General features: G+C 39.1%; 1 protein-coding gene across 1 annotated transcript in view; it reads right to left on the bottom strand.

Moving 5' to 3' along the window:
* Positions 1 to 6,786, bottom strand: part of TTC21B (tetratricopeptide repeat domain 21B) — a 56,265-nt gene extending 49,479 nt beyond the window's left edge. Inside the window, exons 1-4 of the mRNA XM_081141880.1 lie at positions 6,612 to 6,786; positions 3,508 to 3,637; positions 3,307 to 3,417; positions 1,942 to 2,108 (exon numbers count right to left, since the gene is read on the bottom strand). Of these exons, the coding sequence (XP_080998006.1) occupies positions 1,942 to 2,108; positions 3,307 to 3,417; positions 3,508 to 3,637; positions 6,612 to 6,632 (429 nt within the window). The 5' untranslated portion in view covers positions 6,633 to 6,786. The remainder of the gene's footprint in view (positions 1 to 1,941; positions 2,109 to 3,306; positions 3,418 to 3,507; positions 3,638 to 6,611) is intronic.
* Positions 6,787 to 19,628: the final 12,842 nt, after the last annotated feature.

Raw genomic sequence — 19,628 nt, 5'->3', positions numbered from 1 at the left:
TGAACAATAAAACTGTGCAGTAAAATTGCTTTGCAACACTTGTCAGCCTAGAATGTGGGAAAGTATTATGAATTTCAGCCTTTCTATGCTCAATATTAATATGAAGCTTATGAAATACTCATTAATGCTAAAGAAATAATATTCTTATCTGGGTCTTTGCCAGTAAGTTATTATTAATAATAAACATGTAATTTGAGACAAAAATAAGAATTTGTGACCTCTTTTTGGGCAAAGAGACTAAATGAACTAAGATGGAAAAACAGAAGTGCCTTGCTTCACCTACATTGAAAATTAAGATAATTTGGCGACAATCTTCTTAATCTCTGTGACTAGTCCAGAGAGTTTCAGATGGAAGGATAAGTGTCCTAATAAATTAAAAGCTGAAGAAGCCATGGATGTTTGCCTTCAGAATGTGTGTTTTAAGATTTAAAGCATTACAAAGATGGACACAGGTAGAATATTTTTCTTTTAATGTCAAATAAAAATTATGAAATCTGCTCTTCTATCAAAAAATAGAGGTTAATTTGTAAATTTATAGATATTTAACTGAGATTATATTTAGCTCCCTGTATTTCACCTGAAAAGTCAGCTAATACTATTAAAATTGTGTTATTTCTACTCACTAGATCAGTGTCCTTATTTGAATTGTTTCAACTACTATCTATGTGTGGATAATTTGCAAGCTTTATTTGTAGTCCAATACTTCATCTAAACTTTTCTTTTAACAGCTCATCTACTATCTCTATCTCACTCTTCTCCAGAGCCTGAAATATAGCATGTCTTCAGGCAAACACATCACCTGTCTTTAAGATTACCTTCTTAATTCAACTTAGTTTCCATTCATGTTAACTGGTCTCTGAATTGTTCAGGCTTAAAACCTCAGAGATACCCTTAATATCTTTCTCCCATTATTTGTAATCAGTTGACAAGCCTTGTGGGTATTTAATAATTCTCAAATTTGTACCCACTGTACATTTTAATGTAGGCCCTCAAAACCTTCTGCCAGAAGGCAATCCCTTTCTTTGCTGCATTCTAGTTTCTCCCCAGGTCAGATCATCCTATAAACCCACTGTTAAATTAATCTTCTGAATTTGTACTCTAATAACATCGATGTGGTGATTAAGACCCTTCAATGGTCTTTCAATGCCTATCAAATTAGATACGAATACTATACATAGGTGTCAAGATCCTTCAATTTACCCCAACCCATCTCTCCATGCTTTTCTTCCACCCTCTTCATCTATGTACCCTGTGTTCCCATCAAATGTGAGTCTCACTGTACCCAGAACCATGCCTCCTTGTTTTTCTCATTTCCGTCTATTGGGATTATCTACTTCTTTTTTCCATAATCTTTGCCTATGGAAACTATCCATCTTTTAGGTTTTAGTTCAAATACTACTTCAAGAAATTCTTCCTCATTCTCCTAACACTTATAGATGTGATCCCTCCTTAAGTAGCTAAAATAGTGCCTAGCACAAAGTAAGCAATAAATGTCAACTATTCTTTGCCTGCGTACTTTAATCACACTTCTCTCATATTAGCTGGGTATGTGATCTATGACACTACTACACCATCCATTCATGACAATAAAACTTATGCATTCCTTATCTTTGTATTCTTAATGCAAACAATAGTGCTTTCTATCTAGAGCAGTTCAATAAGGGGAGTGGGAGGGAAGGAAGGAAAGAAACAGGAAGGTAAGGGAAGGAAGAAAGGGAGGGAGGGAACCAAGGAGAGATCTTTTCAAGAGTTAATAAATAGCATAAAAATAAACAACCTCGGAGAACTACAACTTTACAAAATAAGAAAATATTAAAATAAAGCTATTAATTTATAAAGTGAGAATAGAGTGAGCAATAAAGAGTTAAACAGCAGATACCACTGAATATATAAATAATGTTTCCTTTAATGTTACTATTTCAAAATAAGAAAACCAGCTACCTCTTTACCACCATTTGACATTTTGATCATTCTGTCAATATACTCTCTCGCCTTATCATGACGACCAATGTGCCATAAAAACAAGCCTGCGTGGTACAAAGCTTTCGGCTCTGCTCCTTTACGCAGCTCCTTCAGTTTGGTATCCGATTCCAGAATAGCTTCTCTGTCTAGAAGGGGGGAAAAAAGATACAAATAAAACTTAAATTCTAGGTCAAGTATTTCTAATAGGTCAGATGACTATAGCAGAACTGTCTAACAGAATTAAAATGTCTAATAGAATTAAATTTCTCTAGTGGCCACATTAAAAAGGTAAAAAGAAACAAGTAAAGTTAATTTTAACAATATATTTTCTTTAGTCCAGTATAACTAAATTATAATTTCAACACATACTTGGTAAGAAAATCATTGAGATACTTTGCATTTTTGTCTTACTAAATCTTTAAAATGTAACATGCATTTTAAACACACCACATTTAATTAAGTTGCTAAATTTTCTTTTGTACTTACATAAAATTTATGAAAAAGGATAGTCATTTACTTGTTGTTCTAAACATAACTTTTCGAATAACTGAATCAAGCATCAGTTTTAAATTTAAAAGCAAAGTAATTAGAATTCAATTAAAAATGGATTAATAGTACATACTATTTTCCATTAATTATGGACTCATTTGTTTTATTTATCATTTTATTTAATAATTACATTAGAATTTAATCTTGGTGGTTTTTACATTTTCTTTTGCCAACCAGGTCATAAACTGGATGTTATGGATCACTTCTTACATTATATATATGATATTTATATATATTATATATACAGTATATATTAAGACAGTTCACACAATTTTAATTGCTGGTTTTGCGTAAAGTTCTTTCTATAAATGTAGTCATATTTCCCAAACTACTACCTGATAAAAATTTACTGAATATCTTCCAAGAGTTAGTCCTCTTGGGGGATGCAAAGGCCTTTAAGAAGCTTAAGATATAGTAGAAGACAGACATATAGCTCTATATTTGAATATAACTAGTTGTAAAGTTGGCTGCTGCAGAACAATTTATGTACATACCATTTTCTGGCTATTCTTTTTGTTTGTTTGTTTAACAATTGCTAACATACATTCACCTTTGTGTTAACTCAAACAATTCCTATGTACAAATGAAAATTCTGCGAAAGGATATAAGGAATATGAAAATAATATGAGATATATATTTCTTGTGCTTGATGAATTTATAATCTCAAGATGATAAAACATACATGATATAAACATTACCTATAGACAATATGTAATACAGATTTGATCAGACTGAATGCTATGATAATTGAGAAAAATCAAAATAAATTGAGCAGGAAAAATTGTCCTACTATACCTGGACTAAGACTCATTTTATGGGCGTATATCAGTGCAAGTAGAGAACAAAGTGATACATCTGGTTTATTTTTAATAGCCTCAAATTCCCGAAGAGCTTCTTGAGTTTTACCTGAAAATCAAAATTATGATGTGAAAAATTATTCTCACTGCAAAACAAGAATTTAAAACTTACGCAGCATGGTTAATAATTTGCACATACCTTCCATTAATGTACCATAGGCATGATAAAACCTGAAGACTGGGTCATTACCATATCTCTTCATTCCTTCACTGGCAACAAGTAACACGTGATGGAAATACCTCTCTTGACAATAGTAATTAATTAAAGTCTAAAAGGAAATAAGAATTAAATGTTACAAGGAGACTCTGAAATATCTAAGCAGATAATAACAAAATTGTGAAACTAAAAATTGTTAAAGCATAGCACTGAATACTAAGGAATGCAGAACACAAAATTATTTAAATATCTCAGAGTTTCCTAATAATTTCAATCTTTTCTTCTAAATTGTTAAGCAAATATTCTCTGTAACTTTTACTTTGCTTCCCTCCTGCTCTCTAGTCCCCTTCTGGGCTATATTTCTTGAAAGTGTGATCCATACTCCATCTCCAAGACCCCCCCCCCACCCCCGAGAACATCTCAATAAAATGCAGTGCCCCCTCTCTACGGTCGCAAATGACCTCTTAGTTTCCCAAAACTAAGGACACTTTTAATATCATTTTACTTGACTTCTGTCTAGCATTTAGTATCACTAAGAATCTAGAACTCTCTGGAAAAGCAGCGGCATGGTATTATAAAAAGGGCATAGCTTAAAGGCAAAAAGACCTGGTTTCAAATTTCTGATCCATCTTATTTTTTAAATATCTTTATTAATTTCAGAGAAAGGAAAGGAGAGGGAGACAGAGAGATAGAAACATCAATGACGAGAGAGTTGTCAATGATGAGAGAGTCCTCACTGATGTGCTGCCTCCTGCACACCCCAGACTGGGGATTGAACCCGCCACCCGGGCATATGCCTTGACCAGGAATCAAACTGCAGTCTCTGGATCCTAGATCGATGCTCAACTGCTGAGCCACGCCCAGCCGGGTTCTGGCCCATCTCACTGCTCCCGAGTTTGCTCTTTTGTAAAATGCTGTTAGTTGTTTACAGGTCATCGAGAGGATTAATATATCATACTGTAAAAATCCTACTCTGAAAAAAAGTTCCTCCTAACCCTATATGCGGATAAAATAAAAAACCACGCATCCAGCCAAGACCTCTCATCTAAGTTCCAGATTCATCTTTCCATTTGCCCCACCACCCAAGCCAGGCGTGGAGTCCTGGAGCCCTCCCTCCCAGTTTGCCCAGTCCCCTGTGTAAGCAGTAGGTAGCTTCTTCTGTTTCTCCAGCCCACTGCCCACTCTCTATACCCATTACCAGTACCTTGGTTCAGGTTGGGTTGCTTGGTCCAACATTTACTGACCACCTAGTCAGGCACTGGACTAGGTACTGTGAACGTGAAGATGAGTAAGACGTGGCATCCCATGCCCAGAAATGCTTAAGTTTTTCAAATGAAACTAGAATCTAAGAAAGCTGAAATACAATGTAGTAAATGCAAGGAAAGAGCTCACAAGTTGCTTTGAGAATACAGGATGAGGGTTCAGTGTAGGTTGTAAGGAAGAGTAAAAGTAAGGGAAAGATTCTTGGGGGGGACTTCAGGACTGATTCTTGATTTGGAAGCTCTTATTCCCCTCCACACACATATACACACTTCCTATTTCCCTTTCATGTGTCTTGAGGAAGGTAAAGGAGTTAGCCAGGCAGAGGAACTGCAACAACACAGAGATAAAAATTAGCAATGAAAACACAGGGATGGGGTGGGATGCAGAGGACTAAAAGTCATTCCTTATTTTAGAGCAGGGATCGGCAAACTATGGCACATGTCTATATCTAACCTATGCCTGCTTTTCTACGGCCAGTAAGCTAAGGATGGTTTGTACACTTTCGAATTGTAAGAAAAAGAAGCAAAATATTCCACAGCATGTGAAAATTATATGAAATGCAAATTTCAGCATCCGTAAACAAGGTTTTATTGGAACAAAGCCATGGTCCTTTATAGAGACAGTTTGACATTCCCTGTTCTAAAGCCTTAAGTAAGACAGGGATTATTGGATGATGAAGCTGGAGGGACGGGTAGGGTCAAGAAGTGTCTCATATTAAACTGATCCTATCTATAGTCCAAGCGATGATGAGGAGCCACGTAACAGATTAAGCATGAAAGTATTTTTATTAAAAAATTCATCTGGGTGGTAGTACAAGGGATACAATTCAGGTGATGACAAAAATGTAAGGGGATGGGGGAAGGCTTCACAGGAAGATACAGTAATGTAAAATGCAGGCAAAAGATCAAGACACTCCAGCATTCCCTGTCACTGCCAAACTCTCCTCCCTCCCCTTACCACCACCTCCTGGGGCACACATTTTATTTACCTGCTTACTGTCTGATGCCTCCTAGTCAAATATAACCTCCCAGAGTGGGAGGGTTTTATTTAATTATTGCAGGGCTCATGGCGAATAATGCCAGACACACGGGAAGCATTCGAGATTTAATGCCTTCACTCAAGTTTTCCCCGGCACTAGCCTATGAAACGTGGGAGGGCAGGCGCTGCTGGATTCTACCGCCGCCGCGCCCCCCACACCCTGCGGGGCGCACGCATTCGTGCACAATGGACGGGGAGCGCCACCGTCCCGAAAGCAAACTTACTGTCAAGCCTCAGGCGTTTGTTTTCACATCATCATGTCTTGAGTGGACAGTCATTTAATATTTGCTAAACGGATGAATCGGTGATAGAGAAGGCCATCCCCCTAAAATAAAGGCTCCTCCATGTTCCAACCTATGTCTTGGATTGTTTTCATACAACCTTTCCGTGCTCCTTTGACTCCCCAGCGGGGGAGGTGACGCTAGTTGGCTGTTTAAGTTACTAAAAATCGCACCCGGGGGGCGCAGTAGGTGTCACACGCTGACCAAGCTTTCGGAGCAAACAGGACACAAAAGTAAAAGTACACACAACGAACAGGGCGGGCGGCACACCAACGGCTATTCGGAGCAGCGCCCTGGGGAGGGGGCCCCGCCTCAAGGTTCCGAAGCAGTGCCCGCGGGGGTGCCGGCGGCGGGGCCACGGGCGCGCCCGCCGGCCAGGCCGCGGCTCCCGCACCGCGGGGCGGTAACGCCCTGCCGCAGGCCGCCGCTCTCCCACGCCCCCCGCTCCCCACCCTCCCGGCAACCCCGGAGCCGCCCGCCCACGCCCAGGCTCGGCCGGCTCACCGTCAGCCCCTGCGAGTCCATGGCTCCCCGAGGCCGGGCCGCAGGCCTCCGGGAGTGCGCTCGCTGCGGGCCCGCCGGGGGCCAGGGGTCTCGGCGCGGCCGCGGAGGCCCGAACCCTGCTCGCGCTCCGGGACCCGCGGAGGCCCGAACCCTGCTCGCGCTCCCGGACCCGACGGGAGGCGCTGGAGGGCGGGGCGAGGGGCTGGAGGGGCGGGGCGAGGCAGGGCCGCGTCGCCATTGGCTGCTGAGGGGAGGGGGCGGTCCTCTCTGCGCGGCCGGCTCGGAGGAGGGGGCGGGGCGGGGCTCGTGGGCGGGCCGCGCTGCAGGAGGGGGTGTGGCTGACGGTGGGAAAGACAAAGAAGGTCAACCGGGGACGCCCCGGAGTTCAGGGGGTGGGCGGGCGCGGGGGGGGGGGCGGAGGGTTAGGGAATCGGGGGAACGGGGCGGGCGGCCACCCACTGAGCTCTAAAAATCAATAAAATTTAAAAAAAGAAGAAAGAAAATAGGGGAGGGAGTAGGAAAATGGGCACGTCTCTGTCTCATCTCTGGTTCCGAGGAAGGAGACACCATTTTCGGCAAATTTGTGCTGCGGGCCGATTCCCGCAATGCGGCTACTGTGAAGGCTCGCCCGGAGCAGGGGAAAAACCCTTTAAATGTCGCTTGTCGTTGTTGTGTTACGGCCACAAGGTGGCACAGAAAACTCACCGATTTCTAGCAGAAAGGGATGCGCTCGGTGGGCTCCTCTTTGCAGGCATGTTGCAATGCGTGGTTGCCGCTAGAATGCCTGGTACGTGAATCTTTTTTTTTACAACCCTGATAATGAGAGGAACAATTTTTTTTTCAGGTTTTTAAAAATGATATCGTTGAATTTAAGTTGACAATAAAATGAATCTTTATGCAAACTTTTATGTTTGTACCCGGCAGGCAACTCTGTTAGCTGCACGTAGATTTCTTCAGTGGTTCAGAGCATTAAATTGAAATATAGTGGGCTAAGAGATTTTAAATTTCTGCTTAAAGGCATTTTTTAAATAGAAATTAAAATTTGAGGTGTAAGTGACCTTTGTAGAATCATTTACATGAATTCCAAGTTTTGATCCTAGTGTTATCTAATTCAGTTGATGTGAATTGTAGTTGCCTGAATCTGATTTTAAGTTTGTTGTGGAGTCAGTGAACACTGACTTTTTTATTCATGCCAGTAGATTGGGTAATGACAATCTGGAGGGAAGGGGGTAGCTACGCTTCCAGGCTTCCAGGCTAGGCAATAACTCTCAGTGGCTTCATTTAAAAGAGTATTCAACCCAAAGAAGCACATATTATTTCATGAGGATTTTTTGTTTGTTTGTTTCCAGCATTTATAGTCAAGCTAAGGTCGTGGCAATGGACAATTGGTAATAGCTGCTGGTCTGATACTGAGAGCAGTGGGTTAATCTGCACTTGGTATACAGCAGAGAATACCACAAGCCAAGAAAGAAGATTAAATGAGTTAATATTTAATGGACGCAGCAGTATTAGATATATGGTAAGAATTTAATTAACCTGTAATTTTTTGTACTCCCTACTACTTCAAACACAGAGTACAGTATTGATCCCATACATATTTAGGAAATCTTATAGAACTGCTGAGGCACTTCAATTGTGTCTTTGTTTGGCTCTCTTTTCCCCAGTTCTTACACTGATCCGTTTGTATCTGTATTATTTTATCATATATTTAAGAAGTTAAAGGAAAGCCCTTAGGAAAAATAGATGGTTCTGGTGAAGACAAAGTAAAAGCAAGCAGACAAAAAATAAAACAGAGATAAATATATATCATTAAATTCAGAAAGAAGTTTAAAGACTGTTGTTCAAGTTCTTTATTTTACAAAGGAGTACAGTGAAGCCCAAAGTTAATAAATAGTCTACTCAAGTTTTCTACTCTCAATCTAGCTTTCAAGGCAGCTATGAATAATAATAAGATGAAGTGTTTGTCTTTTCTTTTTAAGGTTATTTTACTATAAAGTTGAAATAGGAGACATAGAGTATAAAAATGTATGAAATCCAAATAAAGTAGTAGCACATGGTTTAGTCTCAGAGGTGACATCATGGAAAAATTAGAGGTTAAATAAAGTCAGAATTGCTGACTTTGACTTAAGGCTCTTTTCTTTAATAACTTTGCAGCTTTGGGTAAGTCATTAACTTTCCTCTGCTTTAGTTTATACATTTGTAGCAGGTAATTGGAAATAGGATTGTAGTATTTGCTTTGTCATACTTTGTCAGTATATAGACTGAGATTATGTGAAAGTATTTCAAAACTTGAAAATCACTGTGTAAAACCTCACAGCACATTTACAGGAAATTTTCATAGCACAGTTACAAGACAGCTCCTTAACTAATGAGCTTTTTGACTGTGGGGCCAGCCATCTTACCTCTCTGAGATCAGGATTCAGCTTTCCATATTCTATCCAGTGCTCTTGTCTTTTCCAAGTAACACAGTACAAAAGCACCATATTTTTGAGTCGTGTATCAAGCTGGTGCAAAAAAATAAGATGGTTGTCATAATGTTGGGGGCAGAGATGTTGATCATGCTCTGCTAACCGTGACTGGGAAAGGGGAGAGGGCACCTAATAGGAATAGGACCATAGTTGTTCAGTGATTATATTCACCTTACTAACTATAGATAAGATTTTCTACAGGTCCTGGGAACCTGGAGGATGTGCTGCAAGAAGACAAACAGCTGTAAACAATGAGACTCCTTGGGGCCTGGATGGGTCCATTGCTCAGAAAAGAAAATGCATTTTCAAGAACAGACAAGGGACGGGATGCACTTTGATGTGGTTGCTGTGCCTGGAGCCTGACACGGCTCCTCCCCTTTCCCCCAGGAATGACGACCATTCTCAGGTCCTGGGAACTGACTAAACTGGGTTTTAACACCATTGAAAGTTAACTACCTTGTTATTGGACTTCTAGATGCTGGAAGGAGACACAGGGACCACAGACCCTGCAGCCATCCTCCCACCCCCCACCCTCTACCCCCCACTTTCTTTCCCTTGCATGCAGCCCTATATAACCAGCCAGGTAATAAGGGAAGAGTAGAGCAGATTTTATGTGGACAAATCTCACTGCTTTCCCATTTGCCCACAAAAATGGAATAAATGCTCATATTTGATTCAACCTTGTCTCTGCTTAATTGGCTGAAGCAGCAACAGGCAGCCCACACCTGTTGTGTCCAGCTTCAATAACTCATCCCTTTAAAATGCCACAGTCTTATCCATTTAAGTTAGGGACAAGACAACCGGGCTCAGCCACTTGCTTTTCACATTTCTTTTGCTAAATGACACTATAGAAAAAGTTGAGGAAGTGAAATAAGGTCTAACAATGTATTGTTCAATTATTCCTTCATTCAGTCACCAAACATTACAAATTTTGCCCCTGCTCTCATAGAGTTCAAAGTCTAGGAAAGGTAGATAGACCTTGAATAGATATTCACAAAAGGAAATAAACAAATTACAAGTAGTGACAGCTTTGATAGATGTTTTAGGGAGTGCAATTAAACAAGAGACTGAATTGAATGGTCTCTGCCCAGGTTCAGGAATGATTCATACACATTGCTTGTTATAGCCAGGAAATCCTTCCACCCAATTCCTACAACTGCCTTCTTTTAGACCACTGTATGATACTTTGTTTTTCTTTAAGAATACCTGATGGCTGAGAACATCTCACAACAGGAAATTTGCTTTTCACTCACCTGAGCTATCAGATGCAGTGAGTGTTTCTTCCTCAAATGTCATGACAGAGACTTACCAGGAGAGTTATTTTTTCTTGGTTTTCTTGGCAATATCTTAACATTTCATTTATGCAAAAGTAGGAGAGAGAAGACACAGAAAAATACATCTCAAAAGAACCTGGTGGTTTGAAATAGAAATAATGAATTATTAAATGTTTACAACTGTGATATACAAAACATCTTGATAAAATGCCATCTGTTTTTCCTTCTACTTCTTTAAAGAATCTTTTTGAGAATAGTGCTAACTTTGCCTGGTGTGAATCTAAGGCTGACAGTTCATCATTTTTTATTTTACTCACTTAGGTCCAAGTTTAAAACTGAAAAATCTTACCCAACATAAATTCACACAGCACATCTATTATTTCTGGATGTGAGATAACCAGAGCTCTGTTCTCGTTTTTATTTTAAGGTTGAGAAAAATCAGGCCTCAACTTTCTAGGTGTCTAATTCTTGATAACTTTGTTTATGGCAGTGTTGCTGTAATGTTGAGTTTGCAAATGTAAAGAAGAGAACAGGGACTCCATGCTCAGTAGTCTTGAGGTTATGCAGGATGCTCTGCTCTAGAATGATCTTCCTTGGATGTAATTTTTCTCAGTGATCTTATTTTCTCTGCCTTTCTATTGTCTCTCCCTTCCCTGCATCCATTTCAGCATCTCTGTGTTAATAGCTACTGTATGATGCCTCTGCTTCACTGGATTGCCTCTCCCCAGCCTGTGATTCCAAAATGCTTGTCCTAAATGCTTCTCAGTCCCTCAGCTTGATTTCTTTCTCTGTGAGAAATTAGGCCAGAAGCTCATCAGAGAATCACTTTACAGTACTGCACCTGCATTCCCTCCACCCCAAAGGCACCCCCACTCCACATCCTTCAGGAAGAGAACCTTTCCCATTCAGAGTAATGCCTGGAGGCAGAGCTGTCCCCCTGAGAGCTGAGATTTTTCTTTCTCACTGCAAGGTATCCAGGTTTTCGCTCTTCACATTCAACTCCTGGTTTCATTCATCAGCCCTACCATTTGTTTAAATTGACTGAATTAAAATAGCTGGAGCTAACACCACGGGATCCCTGTTCATAAAATCCATTTATAATTAGGCTTTAATTTGTGGCAGTATATGTTTTTCCCCAAAAACTTTTATTTGGAAAATTTTTAAACATAGAAGTTGAAGAGTACCTCTATTTATACTCCTCAGCAGAGAACATTTTTGAGCTGCTATTTCGTATTGCTTTCCATATTTTCTGTTGTCCTTGCTTTGTGTAGATTGCTGGGCCATTAGTATTTTTGTAGCAGGATGGAAGCAAAAGCCTTTAGAACTGGGCTGCCCAATAAGATAGCAACTAGCCACCTAAGGCTGTTTAAATTAATTAACATTAAAAATTAAATTCATCAGTTGCACCTAAGATATGCTTTAGCACAGTGGCTCTCAAACTTTAAGATACATCAGGATCATCTGGAGAGTTTGTTAAAACAGCTGGGCTGCCACCTATAGGGGCGTGGGGACAAAAACGTGAATTTCTGACGTATTTCCAAGTGATGCCAATTTCTGGATGTGAGATAACCAGAAATCAGCATGCAGAGATGGATGCAGAGATGCTGAAATGGATGCTGTTGGTCTGGGACCATGCTCTGAAAACCACTGCTTTAGTAAAAATTTTAAAGTATGGTGATAAGACTATTTATTGACCAAAGTTACTTCATTATTCGGGTTTTATAAGCAGCACAGAGGACAATCTGGATGCTGTAATAATAGTTGGCCTGGATGATAAAAGACATGGATAGCAGAACTGAGTGGAAAATCAGAAGTTCAGGTGAGGACATAAGTTTAAAATATCCCTTATACCTTCAAGTGGAGATACTAAAGAGGCAGTTAGATATTGGGGCATGGAGTTCAGGATAACAGTCAGAACAGAATATACAAGTTTGGGAATCATCAGGTGTTAGACGACATGTAAAGTCATGAGAGAGCATGAGATTGCAAAGGCAGTAAATGTCACTACAGTACTAAAATCAACTAATGGTGAGTCCCTGAAGGCCTTCAACCTTACCAGGCTACCTACCACGAAGCCAGGGTTTTCCAGACTTGCTGAAAGTCAGATTGTCCTGGGGAGCTTGTGGTAGCTTTCTCCTATCCCATTCTAACTCAGTATAACTCGATAGACATTTTCAAGCCCTTTTCTGGGGATTCTGATTTAATTTAAGATGACACTTAGAACTGTATTTTTAGCTATTGCCCTGGTAGGTTTTTCTAATTAAATAAGTTGTTAAAAAATTGTTCTAAGATTGTTGAAATATAAGAGATAATATAATAGGCCCAGAGACTTAGAACCCACCATACTGAGGTTATCAGTGGATTGATTTGGACGGGTTAAAGGATGCCCGGGAGAATGCCATGGAATTACCTAGGTTTTGGCATGGGGAAAGCAGAACGTCATAAAGCCCTAAGACATATCTGGCTAGTTTCATACTATATTTCATGCAATTTTATTTTAGCACATCATAATATATGATAAATAGAAGAACCTCTGCTTATTTGAATGAAGTCCTTCCTCACTCTCCTTTTCTCTGAGCAAAATGTTTCCATTTTGAAACATTTATGGAGAAACTCTAACCGCTCTCCATAAAACCTGTTATTTACCTTCTTACATATAAGTTTACAATCTTACAGTTACTATATTGTGCTCTCTAGCATTGCACCTGTTTCAAGTTATCAGTCAGTATAACTCAATAGGTATTTTTCCGTAAGGTAAGGCAAAAGGCTGCACTTACCACTGAGGTTGAGCAAAGGCACAATCTGTTTGCCTTTAGAAATTTGTGTTTTCTGACTTCAAGAGATACTGCTGAACAAGACATTTCTTCACCATCCTCGATGAAAGATGAACATTAATAATGCAGATGAGAATCAGGCCAAGTGATGCCGAAGAGGAAACAAGGTCCAGAAGCCCTAATTCCTTTTAGAGGAAGAAATTTAAAATGGTAAGTTCAATAGTTCCACCATAGCAAAGTACGAGGTGAGCATTATATATCCCTGAAGTTAAAGAGTTAAAAATCAATGTATGGACTCTTACACTGTGGAAATACTTACACCTACACTTACACCTCTGTCTCTTTCTCATAGGTAATAAAGAGGAAGTATATGTGCTCTTATGGATGTAACATATGTTCATTTAAAATGTTTATATATATATATATATATATATATATATATATATATCTCCAATAATACTATAGGATACTAAGACCAAGTTTCATTTGTAACCTTTGTGATATGTTATTAATTTATATATTTTACATATAATGACAGGCCTCTGATATACAAGTAAAGAGGGAAAGATCTTAGAGGGGTAAGTTAGAGAAGAACATTTAAAAGCAATGCTAAAAATTAACTAATTTGCTCATTTACTAATTATATACTGAGTACCTTTTATGCACAAAACACTATAAAGAATACAAAGTACAGTGGTACCTTGGTTTTTAAATGTGATCAGTTCCGGAAGCCCGTTCAAGCTCTGAAACATTCGAAAGCCGAGGGATCCACAGCCCACAGCTGGGCCTCAGGACCTTGCCCTCAGCGGGAGCCGTGGGGCAGGTTCGACTCCCGAGGCGTGTTTGGAAACCGAAGCGTTTCCTCCCGGGGTCACAGCGTTAGTAACCTGAAATGTTCGCCAACGGAGACGATCGAAAACCCAGGTGCCACTCTACTTAAGGCTAGTTTCTGATTATCAGACATTATCTGGTGTGTGTTGGTGGTGGCAGACGTGGAGGAGAAGGGTGATGAGAGGAGAGCCCCACCCCTGCATTGAGGCCCTTTATGTGCCATCCGAATGGCATTTTCGGGGTCCTGGTTTGCCTAGGAGGGCCCTTGCTTAGGCCTGCTGTTGTAGCGTAATTATTAATAGTCCCCTCCTTCACTCTCAAAAGTGTCTGGGTTTGCGCTTATACATCAAAATCCCGCAGAGTTTATAAGAGATAACATTCTCTTCCAGTAATAAGAAACAAGGGAGCTGCCACTGACCCCTGAGGCTGGGTTTGGTTTCAGGAGGTAGAAAAAGATAAAAAGGTAGGGAATGGAGTCAAGGCTTACGGCCCATCATTGCTTTCTTGTTTTCCCCAGTAGCTTCTTAAATGATGTCCCTGCTTTCTGTTTCCTTTTCCTAAAAGCCAAGTCTGCTCTAACTAGCACCTTCACTCTGCCTTCACTTTTTTACAAATGCCTTAAGGATTCTTCATCACCGTAAGTTAAAGCCAAAGCCCAACGTGAGCTTAGGGTTCTTCTTTATCTGGCCGCTGCTTGCCTCTCAGTCCCTGCCAATGCTCACCTTTCACTTCAGCAATACTGAACCTTGGTGAATGTTCTGAACGTGCCATCCTGTTTCTCATTCTCAAATACGTCTCTGGCCGTTACCATCGGGGCACACACGGGTAGTCACTGTGTATGCTTGGAACTGTTGATCTGAAGCTCTACTTGTATGAACTTGTTTAACCCTCTCAAGAATCATTATTACCATTTACAAATGAAAAATCGAGGCAAAGAGGGGTTAAGAAACTTTTCAAGGTGGTTCAGCTGGAAAGTAGTTTAGCCAATACTTGAACCCAGGCCATCTGGCTTCAGAGCCTATGCTTTTGACCACTACTGTATAAAATTTCTGGTGTTTTTGGGCTGCCCATCCCCTCTGAGTCTTCTAACCCAGATCAGAATATACCCTGTTATAGTCATCCCCCTAGTCTCCCATAGAGTAAATCTGTACTTACTACTTTTGCTAAGCTAGAAGGATAAGCTAAACAATAACAGATGTTGGGGAAGCAGGTTAGTGGTGGCTGAGAGGAACAGAATATAGTTAGATCATATTTAGTTGATGGTGATATTCAAGTATAAATGAACAGCAGTTGCAATACTAGCACAGACGTGGCAAAAAAGGCCAATGCTGCAGTATTAATCTAAAAGGGGAGAAAAAGTTAATAAACAGTAAAGGCAAAGATTCTAAAATACACAAGGAGGCCTAGAGTAGCTTATTTAGTTTTATAGAAGGCAAAGGAAGATACATTTTAATGAAGGAGGTGGTGATGGACATCACCATTAGATTCTAAAAATCCATGAAATATGATGACAGCTGAGTAGAGGTCATTGAATTTGGCTAATTGTAGACTGGTGGGAGTAAGAGGCAGATCTGAGAGCATTAAAGAGAGAAAGAAGGTGCTTTGGAAGAATAAAATTCGGCATTGGTTTGGTATTTGAATTTGTCAGTCACAATTTATTTCATACAACTTAAAAAAGAAAAAGAAAAACCTCTATCTTAATGCTTCCCCATGAAATGTACACATGTTGTGGCAAGTTTAACACAAGGTAGTGAAGTCATTAATAGTTTAGTGAGCAAATTAAATTTTCCTTGACAATCTATTTTTCATGAAGAATTTACGAAAAATATAATTTCCTATAAATTTATTCTAAGAAATTTCTGGTCCTCATACCCTCATAAATAAAGGTTACGTTCCTGGAAAACAAACAAACAAAAAACAAAGAAAAAATGCTGCAGTTAAGATTGAATAGCTCTATGAACATCTTGCCTTTCTTAGTGAACATTAAACAGCGATGTAACTCATGATAACCAGTAGCAGAGAACGTACAGCTTTGCCCCACACGGGTAACATTCTTTGCTCGTATGTCCGCCTTTTGTATTTTCCAGTTCTTTCCTTCTAATGTTATTGAGAAGGATAACAGCCAGCCACAGCATTTTGAAAACTCAAAGCGCTATGTCAACAAGCTTATTCACAGCCAAATTTTCTCATAAATATCATTGGGACTTATATTTCATTGAATTATAACTGAGACTGAAGGTGGTTAAGTATAGAACCCTGACTTTAGAAGGTAATTTTTAAAAGGAACGAGATAATGGGACAGTGGGTAAAAATGCATCGGACTTGAGCAAAGTTAATTTTCAAGATTGAAACAACAATTTTGAAAGTGCAAATCCAGACAGAAAGGCTCAATCAAGAGTCAGAGAATAGAAAGAGAGGAGAAGAACTCATGGGGCAGGTCCCAGGGTATGTAGAAATGAATGGGGAAAATGATCTCTGGGAAGACACGAAGGGAAGGAAAGAGGGAGGGAAGAGGAGAGAGGGAGAGGGAGGATGGGGGGCGGTAAGGAAGGAAGGACAGCAGAGAGAGGGGCGAGGAAGGGAATAGAAAGGAAGGGAAGAGAAGGAGGACATTTTTCATTGGTGAGGAAAGAAGTTCATGACAATGACCCCGTGTTTCTTGGTGAAGCAAAAGCCAGTGTTCTGAGGGGATAAGGAACTTGAGCAACACTGAGTGGACATTGCAGATTATCCACTTGTGATGTTAAGAATTTCTTGGTGATGCAACTTCCCCAGCAATGCGTGGTTGCCTGGAATATTTTCCTCCGCTAGTGCCTTTGCTGCCACACTGATTGAATCAATGTTAGTTGACAACCTCATAGACTATTCCCATGTGCCAGGAAGAAATGTACTATCAGCTGCACTTGATGGAAGTAATGTTTCTGATTAGGAATGTTTTAATAAATTCATAGTGATTCAGAAACATTTATTTTCTTACATAATAACATGAAATTTTAGTGCATGTGATAGAATATGCAATTACAGGACATTTGTTCTGTCTTTAATACACTTTATATAGTTCTAATGTCTGAACTATCTGGTACACACATACAAATATACAAACTTAAGAGGCTGAGTCGTTTATCCCAGTGGTTTCTAGACTCCTGATTTCAAGTACCAGTAAAACACAAATAGGTGAACCAACACAAGGTTGCCAGTTTTTAATTTGGTCAAATAAAATATTAAAACAAGTAACCTGCTACCATTTATTCTCATCATAATTTCTAAAAGAGCTTTATAACATAAAAATAATTTTAGCCTTTAAAAATAATTTCAAAGACACACTTTTTACAATAAAATTCTTTAAAATGAATATGTTCAGCTTTATAAATATTGATGACATTATTCTTAATATCCTAGGTTAACTGTAGACACCTGAAAACCTTGTCATGGGGGATGCTGGTCTGTGGAACTGTGTTTAGGGTGATTAGTTTACACTAATATGTGCAGACAGCTAATAAGCTAGCTACCTTCTATGGTAATACGGACAGAATCACCAGAATTTAGACCATACAGCTCTAATTTAGGTCTGCCTAGCTTCAAATACTGGGGTCTTATTTTTAGCAATATAAAAATTAACACAAAGAATAAAAAACATAATCATTTAAGTTACTCTTCAGGAAGATGACTTCCAGGAAACAAGAATAGTAGATAAAATATAGTATTCTTTAAGGTAATTGGAGATAGCATATCTAATTTTCTGGGTAGAAGTCATAAATTTTAGGATACCAAAAACAGATGGTAGAGTGAACACACATACATAAACACCTCAAGAACTCCTTCCCCCAAAACACACATATTTATACCCATATATATTTATGTATTTAGATTTACATACACGCATATACGCATATAATTAATTTCCTTTGAATCCACTTGAGAATGAGTTGCAGACATCATCCCAGTCATCCCTAAATACTTTAGTATGCATTTTCCAGGAACAAGGACATTACCTATAGTAATGTTATAGCTGCACTAGACTTAATAAAATTAAGAAAGTTAACCCTTTTAGAATGCTAACAATTAATCAACAGCCTATCTTCAAACTTAGTTTTCCCAATAATATCCATAATCACTATTATTTTCCAAGTCCAGTATCCAATCTAGAATCAAACATTATGTTTAGTTTTTATAGCTCTTTAACTTCAAGCAGTTCCTTAGCCACTTTTGTTTGTTTTTTATAACATTAACATTTTGAAAAGTTGAGTCATTATATTATAGAATGTCTTCAATTTAATTTTCTTTATAGTTAAATTCTGGTTATGCAATTTTGACTGGATACCAAAAAATTATATAATTGGTCCCATAATTGGTGATGTTATTTGAAGGTAGTGTTTGCTAGATTTCTCCACTGTAAACTTTCTTCTTTATAAATTTTAAAAATTAATACAGAAGAGATAACCTTGAAACTATGTAAATTTCCTATTCCTCATTGAACTCGCTCGTGAGTTTTAGTATTCACTGATTATTCTTGCTTGAATCAATTGTCATGATGGCCAAATGGTGACTTTCTAACTCCATTCTTTCTACTACACTTACTAGCTAACATTCAACTGCAAGGAAGATACTTTTCCTTTTCTCCATTTATTTATATCAGTATATACTGGTGGATTCTTATTTTACTCAATGGGTTACAATCCATTACCATCATTATTTATTTTTACCTCAAATTGCCCATTTTGGCCAGTGAGAACCCCCTTCAAACTGTTTTACTACGTCTTACTAACATCACTCCATTCCATGAGCATTAAATTACTTTTTGGCACAAAAATATTATGCAAAGTAATACAAAAATATGGTGATTTATATGATTATGTTCACCAGTTCTCTTCGTATTTGGTGAGTACTGGTGTGGATGTGGAGTATAAAAAAATCTGTAGGAATTCTTCTATAATTCTAGTATATGTTGATTGGAAATAGGAAATTCTTTTCAGCCATTGATAAATCAGAATTGTCATGTTGTTTTAGGGCTATGATGTTATGAAAAGATGAGGTTGTAGAAGGATGAGAGAAGCCCTGTGCATTACTGCTCTTTTTCTTATCAAAGCCATGTTCTCCCTTCTGGCTTCATGACTGAGAGTGTCAAATGCAGTCACTGCCAGCCCAGAGCAACCCAGCAAAGAAGGAACTGAGGGACAAATACCCAATCCACTCTTCTCCCACTGCTGCTTTCCTGATGGTGCTTCCCTGCTGGGGCTTCCCATTGGCCAAAGCAGTTGGGAGCTAGAGAGTTAAGAGATTGATTGATGAGACTGATGCAGTGTCTACAATTACCCTCACACAGAGCAGGGTGCAGAAGCTTGGAGAAGCATGTTCTTGGAGGTACAAATAAAATATCCAATGCACACATAGCAACTTTTACTTTTTTAAATACAGATTTAAGGGCTTCTGTTTGTGCCTCAAGTGGCCATCCACCAGTACTTGGGTTTCCTTACTTTTCCTCCTGGAGCCACCAGCTTATGCTCTGACATTAGTTCTTTCTCCTAACAGAGACACACCTTACTGTCAGCCCAGGTAGATCCATTTGTGTGTGTGTTTGTGTTTAGCTCCCCTTCTCCCCCAGTTTGTAGAATAAAAATATCTTCATTTTGTTTTAAAACACTTTTAACCAAAAGTAACTGGGCAAACAAT

The sequence above is a fragment of the Miniopterus schreibersii genome, assembly GCF_964146895.1.
Source record: "Miniopterus schreibersii genome assembly, chromosome: 7".
NCBI classification, from domain to species: domain Eukaryota; kingdom Metazoa; phylum Chordata; class Mammalia; order Chiroptera; family Miniopteridae; genus Miniopterus; species Miniopterus schreibersii.
This window is presented reverse-complemented; position numbering and strand designations above follow the sequence as displayed.